Raw genomic sequence first — 17,256 nt, forward strand, 5'->3', positions numbered from 1 at the left:
GATCGCTCCGCGGTGCTGATATGAATCCTCAAGATGCTAAAGATGGTGTGGACTCGACATCAGGGGCGGACGAGGGACACGCCCAGGCCAATGGGTTCCGCCATCTCAAGGAACAGCAACCTCACCATTCAGTCGGGTTTTGGCATCCCCAAATGAACAAGGTCCGGCGGCATGTTATCCTGCTCTGGGCGCGCACGGGTAAGTTTCTAGTAAACCATCAGCGCAAACTCCGGGTTATGAGTCTCACATACGTCACGCAGTACTGATACTTTTGGTCGCCATCCTTGCCATCCTCTCACTCTACTGGGGCGTCCTTTTCCGGGTTGAGGCAAATCTACGATCCATCATCGTCTATGTCGTCGACTTCGACGCAGTAGTCGCCCCTTACGACAACGTTGAGCCAGTCGTTGGTCCAGCCGTCGTGAAAATGACCGAACAGCTCTTCAACTCCCCCACGCCATCCCTGGGCTTCACCACTGTGCCCGCATCTCAATTTGGCAACGACCCGCTTCAGGTGCGCGAGGCTGTGTACAGGTGGGACGCCTGGGCTGCCGTAGTGGTCAACCCTAACTCCACTTCTCTACTTCAAACGGCCGTGTCGACCGGAAACTCCTCCTACGACCCCACCGGAGCAGTGCAGGTCATTTTTCAGACGGCAAGGGACTCGACCACGATGCAGAGCGACATATTGCCATACTTGCAAAAATTCACTGAAGAGTTCGGCGCCATGTTCGGTCCCATGTGGGGACAGATGATCATGTCCAACGAGAGCCTCACGCGGGAGAATTTAGCCAGGGCACCCGCAGCAGTGAATCCAGGTGTCACCCCCCTCCTCTACGATCTTCGGCCCTTCAGTCCACCTACCGCCACTCCAGCCGTCAGCATCGGCCTCATTTACCTCATAATTATGGCCTTCTTCTCCTTCAGCTTTTTCCTTCCCATTCATATGAAGTATATACAGCCCCAGGGGCACCCACCGCTGCACTTCTGGCAGCTCATTATCTGGCGGTGGTTTGCCACTGTCGCAGCTTATTGTTTTATCAGCCTTGCTTACTCACTCATTTCCCTTGCCTTTCAGATCCCTTTCTGGCCAGCGCCCGCGAGCCATGTCTTCTCGCCTCCGCCAGAGGGTGCGACAGCATACGGTCGGGCTACTTTTGTAGTATACTGGATGGTAAATTATGTCGGGATGTGTGCTTTGGGACTAGCATGCGAGAATGTCGCCATGATAATCGGACAGCCATGGACAGCTTTGTGGTTGATCTTCTGGGTGATCACCAATGTGTCTACAAGCTTCTACAGCCTGGATCTTGCGCCAGGGTTCTACGCTTGGGGCTACGCTTGGCCGCTGCATAACATCGTCGAGGCAAGTCGGCAATTGTTGTTCGATCTACATTCCAAGATCGGCTTGAATGTGGGTATCCTGTTTGCGTGGTCAGCAATAAATACAGTCCTGTTTCCATTCTGTTGCTACTTTATGAGGTGGAAGGGTGAGCACGAGAAGAGGCAAGCAGAGAAGAACAAAGATCGGTACGTGGTTGATACGGAAAGCGGCGAGAAAGAGCTAGTTAAGGAAAAGGGACAGAAGCCTCCGATTAGAAAGAGGGGCTTCATGAGAGGTGTCTAAAGAATGGCATCCCTTGCGAGGTGGATGCCTGAAGTAGATAGGGCATAAAGATTGCAATGGGAAAAGACTCTGCTGTGTACGCATATCATTGGTTTATAGAAGGCATCGAATACTTATTCAGGATAGATCAGGGACCCAAGTTGCTTTTAGGTATATATAGATAGGGACCCCTGCTTGTTCAAAGATAAAATAATGACGAAACGCTATGAATAATACCGTTCTCGGGCCGATGGGCCCTTTTTGTGTCGATAAGCCTCGAAGTGAGCTTCCTCGTAGTGATCACCGTGGAGCTCTTTCGCAATCTCATTAAGATCAATGTGAGCCACCGCATCGTCACCATCAAAAATGCGCGCGATTTCCTCAAGCGTCGGACCTTTCGTCTCGACGTAGAAGAGGTATACAAAGATCAGTTCAACCACATCCCAGCATGTGTAGAATAGCATGAACATCCAGTGCCGGGGAAAGCTATCCCAAGCAATCTTATTCGTTTGACTAGAAATATGTCAGCAGCTGGATGACCGAATGGAATGGGAACGAAGACATACTTCCCAACAGCAAGAACAGCTTGCACTGTGATGTTCATGATCATCATTCCTTTGGCACGCAGATGAAATGGGAGGATCTCCAGAGCGTACGCGACCAACAACCCAGAGAAGCCGATGTCATAGAAAATGCCAAAAAGCCAGATGAAACATAGTTGCGCATAGCCGCTTTGAATATTCGTCAGCTCAGAATTCTCGTAAATTGCCCCAGTTGCTGTCCATGCCGCGAAAGCGACCACCATTCCACTGGTAGAGATTAGGAACAATGGCCTGCGACCGAATCGATCAACATTAAGGGCTGCCGCGATGGTGACAACAAGATCAAGGATTGTCTTCCCTGTGGACATGGCCAGCTTCTGGCTCTGCAGAGTAATTCCGGCACCTTCGTAAATGGTGTTCATGTAGTTAGAGAAGAGAGCATTGCCCGAGTACTGTGATATGATGCCTAAGGAGATGATGATGGCAAGACGCCATCTGTTTCCTTTGGTGCGGAGGAAGTCCAGATAAGAAGTTGCCTTGTCAGCGTCTCGGTCCATTTGGATGGTTTGCTTGATCTCCTGGAACTCAAACTGTACGACAGCATCATGTATATCTCCACCAGAATGATGCTTTGATAGGACAATAAGTGCTTCCTCATTCCGATCTTTGTTGACAAGGTACCGCGGCGACTCTGGCAACCACCAGATAAATGTGATCTGAATCAGAGAGGGGACAACTTGTATGAGTGTTATAGACCGCCATGACCAGTCATTGTCGATGTAGGCTGTTCCCCATCCAATTGACGACACAAGAAGAGCACCGAGGTTCCAGAGACAATTGTATATGGCAGTGACTGGGCCACGATGTTGCGGATGGCAGATTTCCGTCAACAGTAGGGGTGAAGCCATCTGCGCCAGGGAATTGCCGAAGCCTAGGAGAAACCTTCCCGTGATGTAGACTGTGAACCGCATTGTCAGCACTGGCTCAAATTCCTTGGGTCGTATACCGAGATGTCCCCAATGACTTACGTGCGTAGCCATCGCAAAACGCAGTGAGGCACCCCCCGCCAATCATGAAGATACAGCCCGCAATAATGGCGTTCTTCCGACCATAATTATCCGCAACGTACGGGGTGATAAAGAAGGACACGATGGAGCCGATGTTGAACATGTTGATCAAAACACCGAGTTTATTGTTGTCGTCGATGTCCAATCCAAAGTACTGCTCCCAGCGACGAATCTGCTGTGAGGTATTCACAAGCATCCCGTCATAGCCTGTCGTTGCGCTCGCGATCATGAGCACCAAGGACATGGCATACAGCTTCCGCAGATGAGGCTCTTTGTACCATGTCACCCTTTCGAACCGTGGGGCTTCGGGCCGAGCCACCTCCATCTCGGCCTGTGCTCTTCTTGCGCCCACCTTGGACATTTTTATTCTCGAGAGTATGTCTGACTGTGATTGATTTCCCGTCTGGTACTGATCGTCGGCAAGCCGTTCAAAGCTCTTTGACGAAGAAAGAGGCATTGTAGGAAGATGCAACGCTTGTGGCCGTGGCTGAGTGGCGAGGTGTTGGTTTAAAGAACACCCAGGTCATGCCACATGGAGGCAAACTTTTGGCAACGATCTTGCTGCCCTAGCCAAGAAGTGCGGCCCGGATGCAGTAGGTTTCACGGTTTCAGACCCTAAATAATGGACGCGTGACACAACAGGTCACTCAAGAGACGAGAAAGAGCATCTCGGAGGTCGAGACTTTGACATGGAAGACGGCCAGATATAGAGCGATCGCCGTCTCCAAGGGATAACCTGGTGAGCAGGGATTCATTACCCGTCTGTCCGGGGGGGGGGCGGAAGGTCTGACGCGGGGATGGAGGGCTCCTTGTTTGGTCTTTCATGCGCGACATAGGTTTGCAATTGGTTCGGGTGGGAGTTCCCCAGAACTGGAACCAGCTCAAGGTGCGTAAAAAAACCCCTCTCCCCCCAGACAAGACGCCACCAACTGAGCTGGCCTCCTTCGTGGAATCTCCTCAAGGTCCATCTCAATCGGAGACTAATGTTGTCTCCCCATACCCCCCTTCCAGCTCGCCCTTCAGCTGATTGGGCACCCCCCGCAAAACCAACAGGTGCCAAATTGCCCTTTTTGGAAACTCGGCCAGGGACCTCCGTTTCCCCACGGCATACCTGCTGAATTCAGTGATCACGAGCAAATGTTGACAATGAGCTCTGCCGGTAAAAGACCGAAGAGACTTAATAATGTGCGTACCATATGAAATACAAATTCGTACAAAGCATTCTATAGGTGATTCCTCGACGGAGGAAGAACGTGCGATGATCAAGGTCGTCTGTGACTGTGTCGCGAAGTTTGGTTCTCCCCCCTGCTGTGCCGCCGGCGAGCAGGTTCTAGCTCGCTTGGCAGACCATAAGCTGGATGCAGAAGCAAGCTGGAGAACAGACCTCGAGCTGAGTGTAGTGGTACAGGAGGATTCACCCGAGCTGACCAGGAAGACATCATTTCCTAGGCCATGTGGAAGGATGCAGGGCTAACAATTGAGCCGTGACAACCGCAGTGTGCGCGCTTGATTCCTGCAAATAAATATGGTCCCCTGGCCATGTGTCGCTACGTTAAACTGGAAACGGGACACGGCTCTTTGTCGAGGTTGGTGTTTCTTCTTCCACCCTGAAAAGCGACGAGCGATGAGACTGGTGAAGCAGCATGCTGTCCAGTGATCCTGCATATTACTACATTGAGACCCTGAGACGTAGCCTTATTGGCAGATTCAAAGTTACAATGTCGCTTGCGTGTCTTAGCCGTCCCACGTGTGTGCTTGACGCAGGCTGACATTGATCTCGGGAGCTCGCGCATGGAAGCTCACCATTCTTGATCCTTGGCTTACACCGGTCAAAGCCTCGTCGAATCGCACATTTGATACGTGCTTGATGTCTTTTCGCAACAAACCTCTACTGATATCGCCAAGGCTTGGTAAAGTTCTAGTTGCTTCTGTCTAGCTCATCCCTTCAAGTTGGCTAACACACCATGTCTGTAAATGGCCGTGCAAGAATGCAATCCATTATCGTACTAACAATCAGTACGGTTGTAATGTCAATGACAGTATTCACGCCGAACGACAACATTCGACCGTACAGTTAGATGGGCGGTGTTTTCTTTCTCGTATAGGTCCGATCTCCAATCCACGATAATACAAAATTTTGCCCGCACGCTTGGGACTTCCATCGCTCGTGTCTATCCAAGTTGTATAGTGTGCCCTTCGATGCTTGATAATTATGTTGCTAAATCCCCTTTCCCAGCAGATGAAGTTGTTCCAGATCCAAGACAGATGATACAACACATTATTGAGAACTTGGAATATGATCACCCGGAGCCCGTAAAGTATTGCTGGGCTTGCCACCAGCTGAAGTCAGGGCAGAAGCAGGATTACCTGCTGACTACTATAACGAGAACAACATCATCCAAAATTTCAATTCCTTTGTCTGCCGTTATGCTCCCATGAATCTGTAATGATTCATCTACATACGCTCCTTTTTGTTTTTGCCTATGGAAGGGACCTGTGAAGCTAAATTCCCGCAAGTTGGTGACCGAGCACTGTAGCAGAATAATAACGAAGCGATCATGATCAAGGGCGAGATACACAAGAGAGATATAGTTTTGACCAACGTTGACATTATTATCCAAGTCCTCACGTGTTTAGACAAATCAAATGTGGTAGGACCTCATGGGTTCCATAGAAGGTCTTTCTACAGTGATATGCTTCAATAGACGTCTGAAAGCAACGTAATAAATGATCATGACCGAATAATCTTTTCCTGAAAGATCATCAAAGTCAAGCAAGGGACTAAACCAGCCTATGGCATCAAGGTGTAAGAACTGGTCCTGAAGCTCCACGATGAGCTTTTCAATGTGATTGTCAATAAGGCGCTAAATGTGTTCAAGGATTAATCTGTTATGGGCGCGAGCAATATTTGTAGGGCTCGCCAACGAGGCCTTCCTTTGGGTAGTTGGGCACACAGCTCTGGTCATCATCAAAGGCAAATGCGACTGGAATGCGATCTATGTGACCAAACTCTGCCACTTTGTCAATCACGCTCTTTCCTTCTGGAAGAGCGAAAGCTGCCATGTATATCAAATGGGAAATGCCTCCTCTTTGGCCCTTGGCAGCGCGGGCCTCCCTGCTCAGCCCGTAGATAGAATTTGTCCCGACTTGACCACCATAGTTGTGCATCAGTACTGCCACTGTCTGTCCAGAAACAACAAGGCTGGTTGCGTAAGAGCGGATGAGGTTGGTGTCGGACGCTAGATCGGCGTTTGGAGGGCGATTCCGGTTCATGGAAAGATGCCGTGGGACGTGAACCTCAAAGCCGGCAGCACGGAGAGCATTGGTAAGCTTGAAATGACTCTCAGGGACATGCCAGCCACCATGGACAACAAGAGAGTAGGCTTAGTGGGTGCTGCCATTATGAGATATTAAAATATCTGTATAAGACGCTTGGAACTTTGGAAGACTTCGCTTGTGCGTCTTCAAAGGAGTGTGGAGATGAATGGCTCCAAGAAATGCGGGAGAGGTGCTACTATGAAAAGGGCTTCCGGGCAGCCACTTCTTAATTGCCGTCGAGGAAGTAAAGAGCTGCAAAGGAATTTGCAATGGCGTCTGTTTGGGTTGCATATCAAACATTTATGCGAGTTGCGGGGTACCACAATATTTTATTCATTGATGGTGCATAAACTAACACCCTCCTAGAAGACCGCACGCCCCACCCACTTCCCTCTTCTTAAACCTCCAACGGGCAGGTCAGTCATGTCCGGTTGAATCTGTAGCTAGCTACGGCTCTACAAAAACGGTTTTCCAATGGGACTTCCAGGCTACAAACCCTCCAAGCTAGAAACACCACGAGGGTGGACGGCAAAGTGAAGGCTCAATATATCCAAAAGTTGCCTGTGATAACTTTGGGCCCATTCCAGTCAAGTGACGGCACCGCGAAAAGCGCTGCCAAGAAAGTTGCAGGCAGGAAGGCCATAGTCATGACAGAAATAGTCTTCATTGAACTACTATCACGCCTGGCCGCTTCCGCATGTCGGTTTGAAATCAGAGCGAAGACCTGTTCGGAGGGAGCTGAGTCTACTTCGCCGCAATACGGCTGAAGAAGCACGAATAAGATACTTACTGTAGTAGATTGCGCTTTGACCCGATTATCAAGATTCCTGGCCTCAACTTTGAAGTTCCAATTTATTTCTTGTTTGAATTCAATGATCAAGTCATGGACAGTAAACGTGTCCAGCCGCTGGCCTGGAAAGAGGTTTGGTGACTTTGCTGTGTTGCCGTGCGAAATTTCTCAACTTCAGCCTCCAGATCTGATACAATTCGTTCAGCAAGTTCTGCCAGGCGGATGCAATAGCTGACCATGCCGATCGAAAGTCCGATTTCCCTTGCAGCAAGAGCGAGGTGTCTTGTGTCGAGATCTGAGATTTTCTTATGGTAGCCATACCCAAACACTCCGTGTCCAGTAAGGTTCTCATTTTTTTTTTTATCTCGACTCCCCATTGCTTGTCCAATTCACTCTCCATGTAAGATATGACGTCCAGGAGCACAACACTGGCCAAACCAAATGGGTCTTGGATACTGATAACGGAAGCTGTTCAAATCTCCTCCAGCATAACATCGGCGGCAAAGCATCGCGAGTAGAAAATACGCTCCTCGGGCATCAACATTGCCTTCGTCTTTGTTGTGCCTGACTCGTGTTGACTGAACAATCGATGTAGTACATGCTGATCAATAGTTGGAAGTTCAAATTACCCCCTGTATAGGTGCAGCATGTCCAGCTGGAAGACCTGCGGGAAAGCTGTCCTATTCAAGTTAGTCACGGGTCTAAATCCATGTACTTGTAGACTTCCAAAAGACTCTTTCGGTCGAGGCCGATGCGCTCCTTATTCTCCCTGATGATGGGAAGATTGATCGATTCCAAGACTGCGCTATTCAGTGAATGGTTTCTTGCCTCCCCAGATCTGTCATCGCCTTCCACCAGCTGAGGGTTTGTTAGTCCCTCTACCAAAGTATTGATCCGATAGCTTTTCGTCTCAAATTTCAACACACTGACGTCGTTTGTCAACCGTGCCTTGAAAACCGTCACGGGCTTTCTCCTCAATTCTGGAGATAAATCATGAGTACATTGATGGTACAAATCGCCTTCTGAGACATGGCACAAAGCTTCCATAGCTAAAGACACCGGAAAAACTGTTGATAGAAGACCGGTAGGCAAGTGCAAAGGTTTAGGTCGGATTTTGACCCTCTCTGATCGCAGGACTGCTTGTTGTGTTGCGAGTTAAAAGGCCAGATTAGGCCGGCTGAAGCCTGGATAGCGTGACAGTACATTTGTATCTGGCTGATTAGTCAAACTTGTTCGACATCAAGAGCACCACGTGTGTACCCCGGCGCTGAGGTCTTTGGTCAAAAGCAGAATTTCATTCCTACGCTGAGAGCTCACGAAAACAGCTGAGAGGTTCTACAATTACTCCGGACAAGCAAATGTTACATCTTACGAAATTTCGAAGGAGCTACAGCAATCTGAGCGCCTTAACGATGCAAGTCAGTTGATACTTGGCAGCAGTCTTTTTCTTCCCGAGCTCCACAATCAAAGATGTAGGTATTGGCAAAAGTCGGGTCTCTAAGAACTCAGGCAATACTCCTATTGATACACCTGTGAATTACGCAAAGGAAGCTCAGGGTCTCAATGTCGACCCTACCAACTAGAAGACTCTACTGCAAATTGCCCAAGCACTATCCCACCAAGAGAGGTCAAGGGTTCAGGTAAAAATCCAAAAGCTGGAGCTTCTATATGGAGCATGAGGTCATGATTAGTCATCAGTCTCTGCGGGATTTTGTTGAGAAGACAACACTGCAGTCTCAGCTCACCAAAATATTGCACAGATCATAACATAACGAGAAGTATTGCCAACATTGCATATTGGTAGATAGCCAATTGCAAAGACATGGCTTCGGCTCTTAGACGAGCTGCAATTGCTTGCACATTTTGTCGTCAAAGGTTTGAAATATTACAGCCGCTGCTACGTGTCACTCTCCCCTAACGGTTACGTGGTTGTATCATAGAAAACGAAAGTGCGATGGCAACACGCCTCAGTGCGAGGCATGCTATGAAAAGGGACTGCAATGCGAATATGTTGAGCCCGAGCCGTCAAGGTACTTTTCGGTGTTGCTGAGAATCGCTTTACAACAAGGGGCACATTTACTTACGTAGTAGTCATGTAGATCTCAAGACAGCATAGCCTCACGAGCACATTCACTACGATTCGACAATTTAGAGAGAATTCTTGAAGAGCACGCAACATCCTTAGGCGATTTGAAACGCCAGATCGATGCACTCGCCAGTTCAGCCTCACAACATGACCTAGAACAAAGCTTACCCATCGCTCTCGAACGACACACTCAGACGTCTCATCGAGGAGATTCTTCGCGTGAATCACCGTGTTATTTCGACAAAACCCCACCGCAAAGACACGATGATTCACCTCCTATTACTATCCCCCTTCGTCACCAAACAAGCACAAGTACTCTTCTCGTGCTACCTCAAGCAGCTCGCTTATTAGGCACTTACCCGGAAGAGTTCTTCTTCATGGTCGAGAGCAAGCGACCTCGACCAGGCTGGGTGCACCCTACGGATGCCATATTGCTAGGAGGCTCAGATCAAATCTGCCTGGTCGATAGATCTGACGGGGATAAGAAACTTCAGTGTTTTCTTGACATGGTGCACCCGCTGCATCCTTTCCTTGATAAAAATGAACTCCTTGCACAGTACGAAGAAACCATGAGCCGAGGGTTTGATTCTGGGAACCAAACAGCCCTGATTATGGCTATTCTAGCCCTAGGCGCGATTTCCTCAGACCCAATAGGCCATCCCTCGGAGAGTCGACAGGGACATCTCGTTTCGGTCGAATTAGAGCATTTCAATGGCGCAGAGGCGGCGCAAGGTACGGATCATGCAGGAGACAGGTTTATTCGCCGAGCCCTCCAAATATTGCTCTCCAGCTGGACTGTATGTTTCGACTGTGACATTTCAGTCACTCAAGCACTCCTACTTTGTGTCCTTTACTTCAACTATGCTGGGGATCCATTAATGGCTTGGCGGCTCGTGCACATGGCATCAACGAGTATCCAGCAAGTCTTGAATCGGTTCGTTCTTCTATCCTTCAGACTGTCACACTGGAGCAAATTTGGCTAAAGATATCAAAACTGGGAAGTTGCCAGAATTTACTGTTGAAAGATGCGCAGCTACAAGGTCTTACGCGACTAAGCTGGGTAAGCTTCACACTTGAATGGTATGGTTTCCGAGTGATTGAAATTGGAGACTTGGTGCATTTCTAACACCGAGACGAAATCAAGTGATCTTTTAGCCGAGTTTCACCAACCGAGGAGCGGAATCGAGCTGCTCGTTGACAAGCTACCATTCCCAGATTATGGGGAGTCTCCTGGCCCGGAAAACCTTTATGTCTTAGCTGAGATATCAGCGAGGTTGTTGCTGAATCGGATCCACCACGCCCTCTTTCACGCTGATAATCTTGCAGTCTATGCTGGAGCCGCTTCGGAGATCCCATCCTTTCACCGCCAGCGTAGCACACATAGCCCTAACGCGTCACTACTGAGGGTCTGTGATGAGCTTGAGCGCCAATTGCAGAGCTGGTACGATTCACTGCCAGAAGTCATCAGACCGGATATTAGCGGGACAGGGAACAGCGAGAGCCGACATGCCTCGGTGCTAGAGTTAAGGTATTGGTCTACCAAGCAGAACATCTACCGAAACTTTGTCATCTACGTAACGTCAGAGGGTGCTGAGGGCCTTCACCAAGTTCCTGCCTCGGTGCTTGATAAGTGCAGTATTTGCCTGAATGCCTGTCGGTCATTTATTCTTAGTGCTGGCTCTGTATTGTCAGTCCGGACGCCATATACATATATCGTGGCACAGTAGTAAGTCGGACTCCCTGTTATATATATATGCATATAGAGTGACTAATGAAGGAGTATTAGTTGCCTTAACAGCGCCCTAATCCTCTCCATTGCGGCCCAGTCTGAGGTTCTAAAACGCGTGGTCAGTGATACAAATCTAATTCTGCAGCGTACAGTCCGCCTACTAGAGCCTTGGGCCAAGTCAAATCCCGGCATCAAATCTATATATGAAATAGCGTATATACTAGCATCAAAACAACGATATTCGATTTAACGTGGCGATCAGAATTACCTAAAGTGACATTAAAAATGGAACATCCATGAAGAGTCACGTAAAATATTTCTCATATTCTTTTGGATCTTTCAGCTGCAGGGTGCAACATAGATATGTATGTCAATTTGAAGTAAGTTGTCTTCTCATGGAAGGCAAGTATCAAAACGGCGTATGTAATCGTATTTGAGGCTAACTTAGGTTACAATGTGTTGTATAATGATTAGCACGTGGCTTGGCTGACGCTACAAAAAAAAGCCAAGGCTCTTCTGACATTGGGAACATCATGGATTCAGGCACTACTTCCGCTGCCATCCAGACATTCCTGTAAGGCAGCCGTTGAATAAGTTGTGCAACCATTTCAGGCTCTAGACTCTGCTAAAGCAGAGATTCTGTCCTCAATATAGGTCCTTGCTCGATTTTCAGCGTCGAGAAAAAACTTGGTAGCATCTTGAAAGCGTTTGCGGGCTGCATTATCCTCTTGTAAGACTTTGTTCAGCCGCTCACCACCGTCGGATAAATAGTCCGTCTCGAAAGATGCCAGCTTTCCGTCCCAGCTGGGCCCAGCCAGCGGGTCTATAGCTAATAGAGTTTGAAGCCTCTCTACCACCTTGTAAGCTGCGTAAGGATGCGTCGGCTTCTGCGAAGTAATAGGAGCAAGATCGTCTGCGGTCTCCTGCAGCGCTACCAGATCGCGAGGAGAGATAGTCACGTGCTGACATCCGAGTTCGGCCATTGCGAAGAGCTCCTGAATACCATGGTTGCTGCCAATCACCATGATGGGCTGCTCCTTACCAGTCGCTAAGTACGCCTCGGCGAAAGTGTGAAGGATGTGGACTACCCTAGCTGACATGGGATGCTAAGGCGGATCAATCGGAAGCTCAGAGACATGTCTTGCCTTGTTTTGGTGAAAGCTTACCTCAAGTGCTGGATCCTCAGGAGTTGGAATGAGTGATGAGTCCAGGTGGGTCGCAATCTCTAAGTTTCGACACGTCGTTAGCCACAACACTTGCCCCTTTATAGCCTTCTTTTCGCCAACAAACTTACCGTTGAAGTAGGGACTAATGAACAGACAATTGGACTGGGATGCGGCAATCGCCTGCTCGAGAGAGAATACGGCGGTGGCCAAGGTCCTAATGCCTTCCGCGTTGAGCACTTTTGCGGCTGAAGCTGCGGGGCCAGAAAATGGCACTTTGATAACGAAGCGGTCTCTGGCGACACCTAGCGACTCAAAAGTATTGGCAAAGAAGCGTGCCTGATTTATGACGGCTTCCTTGTCTTGGATAAAACGGAGTGACACTTGAACCAGCACTCGCCCACTAATGTAGGGAATGTTGGCAGCACACAAGTGAACAGCCTAGACGCCGAATTGTGTGGGCCCATCAGTCAGCTTATGGATGAAGGCTTGGCAAAGGAGAGAAGTGAACAAACAGCAATGTCATAGACACGCTCCCAGCCGTCCTGCCCGTGTTTGCGAATCAAGTCATCCAGCAGACCGGCATGCTTCGGCTTGAGAAGATCGTTCGTGATTATGACCTGGTTCGAGGTTTCCGAGCACAGAATGAACTGTCAGAGATTTTCGAATTTTGACCCTAAGGATGGGGAACTCACGATTCTTGGGAGTGATGCGGAGAGTTTTGATGAACTCCGTGTTCACATCGTCCACGTCGATGTTAATGGCCTTGTCTAGCCTCTGGAGCAAGTTTCCTTCGATCATATTCAAAGATGTGTGAGTATTTCATGCAACAGGTAGATTAAGTCTTTGGCGTGATTACTGCTCGATGGACTTGGAGATAGCTCCTGTTCAAACATGTTTGTTGAGACCCCTCCTATATATGCACCAGCACAGCGGTCATCGACCCCGCTCGCATTCCTTGCTGACTTTGACTGCAGATCCCTATTAGAGTACAGTTCTCAGCGCTCTGCCATTACTCGCTGAAAGGCAGTGCTTGCCTGGCATCCAAATGTTGGACGCGGTGTCACGTTCGAGTGGATGGTGGAGATGGGCGGGCGGGCGACCCGCCCGCCCGCCAGCCAGGGTCGCCCGCCCGCCAGCCAAGGCCTGACCGTCTCCTCTCCTCCCTGCCCGCCTCTACTAGTATTGCGCTCACTCAGTGGCCCCGAACCGAGGCGGGCCGCCTCCGCCGCCAAGCGGTCCGCATTTATCGCAGCCGGCTGGTGTCTTGTCGGAAGTCCAACTTAGGCAATCCGACTTGCAGCAATGTGTGGCCTGCCCGGTTTTCACCAATTTTGAGAGCAATGATGAGCAAACTTTGGCCATTATCAAGATGCAAGTGGAGAGTGCATTTGGTCCAGGGCTTTCGCTGTACGTTCTCAATTTTCAGTTATCGCTGCTTTGGCTTGGGATTTCCCGGAAAGTTCGCTGATGGCTTCAGAATTAAAATTTGTACGTAATGCACCGAGCTATGTTTTAGTCCTGAATCAGAAAAGGAATTTTCATTATTTATTATGAAGATACTCGTTTCTTAAGCGGCTTTCGTAGATCTCGGAAGATTGTCAACGTGCAATAAATATCACAAGGTGGTCAACGAAGATACCTGGGCGCCTTTAGCTGTAAGTATTTTCTCTTGACGACTTCTGTTCATGGAACCTGACAGTTAGAGGATCGACCTGCTCAGGGCTACGACTTCATTACTACATCTGCACCGGTATTCGACCTAAGCGTGTGGACTCCTAGCTCAAAGCCATACTCTCTGGGTAGTATTCAATACCTACGTAGCTCACTGGGTAGACATCCAAGTAGGTTTCACGATGAAGGGGAGGATATCACGTGATTTGGTAGGTGCAAGAGTTTGAAATCCAGGGACGAACCGGTGAAACGACAACAGCCATCCCTGCGAACGCGAGTTCGTCATATTAGATCCACCCCCTGTTTCCAGGCAGAATCCTAAAGCGAGTGAGAGGTGGTTCAGCCTTATCATTGAGTACGGCGCCATTGCACGAACTTCATTTCAAGAACGTCTGGCTCTTGCCGCCTGAACGGCTATTTATCCATGCATCCACCCATTCCCGATTCAGTGATCATCTACAATCTTTACACTTCACGCCCAAAACTCGTTTGTTGTTTTGTAATTTGCTCAACGTCACCAGAGTCGCCTCGCGATTGCTCGGAATTATTTACTACACACGATTAGCGGTAATCAGACCGACCTAAACTCACACTTTGCCATGTCAGTCAGGTCCGAGAAAGCACATGTTTAATTATCAACCATTTTTACTTCGAACCTCCGGACCGGGATCAGAGCCATCATATTTAGGTACGGGCTCCCCGAGTATTGATTTCTGCGCGACGATAAGCAGAGACGATTTGAACAGGCTTCAGAACTTCGCTTAAGTCTAAGCCTTCTCACACGCATTCTGAGGCATCACAATGGTTTAGTGATTTAAGTGGTATGATCCTAATCATTCTGTGCGGAACCGATTGCCCGGTCGAAGGACCGATGGTAATTTTGTGCTACCTCGCAAGGGGAAGATCTATCCCTGACCCCTCACACGTGGCGTAAGCTGAAAGTACCGTCAGCTCCATGTTTGCAACTTGCCCAACTTTCATACCGGCATCGACGTTCATCCGTGTTTGACAATGGATCCTAAGAAATGACAGATCCAGCGTCACCACAGCCAACAATGGGCACCCATGTGGGCCTTGAGATGGTCACCCAAAAACATCTGCATGACTGGCATATCATCTATCGCGTCTATCGTGCACAACAACCTGGCGACCCGTTTGAGGAGGTCACCCTTTCAGGCAGGGAAACATCACCGCTGTACAAGAAAGGAGAGCAATCCCTCATGTAAGACAGCAATAATCGACGTAATACATATCTAAATACGTTTTTGGTCTCCAGTATTGATATCATGGGACAGTTTCTGTGAAACTCCAAACAATGAATGTGTCCTGCGCACACTTCCTGGTCCTGAAAAGCCCCAAGAGGCTATGAACGCCTATGCCGATGTTCGATGGTATTTCAAAAAGAATGAAGAATGCGATCCTCTGTATTTTGAAGGACATAAACATAGCCCATGGAGAAACGACATCATTTTCCATCTGCCTTATTTCCATTTGGTAATAAGCATGACGGCGGCGGCAAGGGTCACACAAGCGATGAGTTTGAAATCGAGAAGAAATGTTGCTTTGACTATAAACGAACCACTGTTCAATCATCAACGTTGCCCGTAAGTCCCGATGCTTACATGGACAAAATTCGGCAGTCGATATCCTTATGGCGCTCCAAGGAGAAGAAAACCACCGATGAGGAACACGGCGCATCGCAGATGCCGATGGATTCGATTTCGGACAGGTTATGCTTCGAGACAAAGTCTTTCACTGTGAGTCTCATCTATTCCATTCGCAATGAGCTGACTGATAGCTTCCACAGATTTGTATGCTACCTTTTCTTGGCGACGAGAAGGCGGATGAGACAGAAGGTCCAGAACGCCAGGGACGCACGAATTGCAAAAGCTGGATCGCACTCGTTATAGCACCTGGAGAGATTATCTTGGAAAACGGCAATTTTGAAGATAATGTAAATCATTTGCTTCTAGACGGCAACTTAGCGCGTCGAAGCCACGCCAATCGGAAACGACGCCATCGACCTCGTTGGGAGAACAAGAACTTGAAATCACTGAGGGATGCGGATCGCTTTCAGACGTGCTTGACTGAGGTTGGGATGAGAAGGATCACCGAAGCATGGGTCGACAATTTAGACAGAGCTACCAAAGCATGCCATGCGTTCAATAAAACGGTCCTCGTCAGAATTCATCGCTCACCCAATAGCCGGTTGGAGTATTGGAGGAAACATGTCAACGAAGACCTGCTGAGTATCTACAAGCTTCAAAAGCGGCTTGAGTCGCTTGATGCCACCTTGTTCAATAATATCACGAACGAAGAGCAAGGAATCTGGATCAACTTCAGAAAGGCGAGGGCCGGTCGGAGATTGGAGTATTTGGAGCAAAAGGGCGGGAAGAGGCCGCAGGCAGAGCAGGAGCAGGAGCAGGGATTTTCTCCCAATGAAGAAGACAAACTTGAGCGTAAAAGGTTGCATTTCTCATTGACCGCGTGCCTGGACTGACATTGGATCCGACTCTGCGGCCAACGGAAGAATCTACGACAAAGGATCGACGAACTACAAACTCTTCGTCAACTAGTATGTCTTCACACAAGAGCATATGACCGCGAGGACTTTCGACAAGATTGCTAACATCATCCAGCTTCTCGAGCTTTCACAGACAAGAACATCACTCTACGCTAACGACTTGGGAGATAACGTCATGTACCTGACCTATATCAGCATTCTTTTTCTACCGCTTAGCTTCTGTACATCCCTGTGGGCAATGAATCATGAACTTCCATTGTATTTTTTTATACCTACCATCTGTGCAGCTTCAGCTGTGATAGCTGGACTGCTGGCATTCATCTGGATTCGAATGAGGCACGGGCAATAAGGTGGTCCCTGGATTTTGGGCTATGGATTTGAATTTCAATCTGTTTGGCTACTAGTGCGTATATCGTAGCAAGAGAGCTTGGACGCGAACTTCGAATTTCATCATGCACAGAAATCGAATACTTAAATAGAGCGACTGTTAGCTGGAGCTAACCTTCTTGATAAATTGCATAGCTTGAAAACTTCGAGCAATTTAGGTAACAATGGGTCAAATGTAGCGTTTGTGATTTGTTCTTAGGTTTCAGTAAAACCTATTAAGCAAGCACGAGTGGTGAAAGTGTCGCACAAAGTCAATGAAATAATTCTAGATGCTCGCTTGTAGCAGGCGCAGTTTGATGTTTGTAAAGGTCTAGCCCGGTACAGATAGTAATACCGGATTATTAATTAATGTTTATTCTACAGCCTTTGT

General features: G+C 48.5%; 6 protein-coding genes across 6 annotated transcripts; 3 read left to right on the forward strand and 3 right to left on the reverse strand.

The window, feature by feature from the left end:
- Positions 1-20: 20 nt before the first annotated feature.
- Positions 21-1,627, forward strand: J7T55_000210 (uncharacterized protein; the record flags this gene model as incomplete). Its single annotated transcript, XM_053133825.1, has 2 exons — positions 21-198; positions 261-1,627. The coding sequence occupies 2 exons, from the start codon at positions 21-23 to the stop codon at positions 1,625-1,627; spliced, it is 1,545 nt and encodes a 514-aa protein (XP_052988407.1).
- Positions 1,628-1,830: 203 nt separating this feature from the next.
- Positions 1,831-3,672, reverse strand: J7T55_000211 (uncharacterized protein; the record flags this gene model as incomplete). Its single annotated transcript, XM_053133826.1, has 3 exons — positions 1,831-2,119; positions 2,173-3,106; positions 3,177-3,672. The coding sequence occupies 3 exons, from the start codon at positions 3,670-3,672 to the stop codon at positions 1,831-1,833; spliced, it is 1,719 nt and encodes a 572-aa protein (XP_052988408.1).
- A 2,432-nt stretch (positions 3,673-6,104) lies between these two features.
- Positions 6,105-6,488, reverse strand: J7T55_000212 (uncharacterized protein; the record flags this gene model as incomplete). The annotated part of the gene is made up of 1 exon (XM_053133827.1): positions 6,105-6,488. One exon carries the CDS (start codon positions 6,486-6,488, stop codon positions 6,105-6,107), a length of 384 nt encoding a protein of 127 aa, XP_052988409.1.
- Positions 6,489-9,786: 3,298 nt separating this feature from the next.
- On the forward strand, positions 9,787-11,716 carry J7T55_000213 (uncharacterized protein; the record flags this gene model as incomplete). The annotated part of the gene is made up of 4 exons (XM_053133828.1): positions 9,787-10,141; positions 10,232-10,343; positions 10,554-10,988; positions 11,644-11,716. The coding sequence occupies 4 exons, from the start codon at positions 9,787-9,789 to the stop codon at positions 11,714-11,716; spliced, it is 975 nt and encodes a 324-aa protein (XP_052988410.1).
- Positions 11,717-11,746: 30 nt separating this feature from the next.
- Positions 11,747-13,102, reverse strand: J7T55_000214 (uncharacterized protein; the record flags this gene model as incomplete). Its single annotated transcript, XM_053133829.1, has 5 exons — positions 11,747-12,244; positions 12,305-12,363; positions 12,433-12,742; positions 12,817-12,894; positions 12,953-13,102. The coding sequence occupies 5 exons, from the start codon at positions 13,100-13,102 to the stop codon at positions 11,747-11,749; spliced, it is 1,095 nt and encodes a 364-aa protein (XP_052988411.1).
- A 1,928-nt stretch (positions 13,103-15,030) lies between these two features.
- J7T55_000215 (uncharacterized protein) lies at positions 15,031-16,475 on the forward strand (the record flags this gene model as incomplete). The annotated part of the gene is made up of 4 exons (XM_053133830.1): positions 15,031-15,197; positions 15,271-15,366; positions 15,585-15,732; positions 15,783-16,475. 4 exons carry the CDS (start codon positions 15,031-15,033, stop codon positions 16,473-16,475), a joined length of 1,104 nt encoding a protein of 367 aa, XP_052988412.1.
- Positions 16,476-17,256: the final 781 nt, after the last annotated feature.

The sequence above is a fragment of the Diaporthe amygdali genome (genome assembly GCF_026229845.1).
Source record: "Diaporthe amygdali strain CAA958 chromosome Unknown NODE_39_length_394161_cov_64_078529, whole genome shotgun sequence".
Taxonomy (NCBI): domain Eukaryota; kingdom Fungi; phylum Ascomycota; class Sordariomycetes; order Diaporthales; family Diaporthaceae; genus Diaporthe; species Diaporthe amygdali.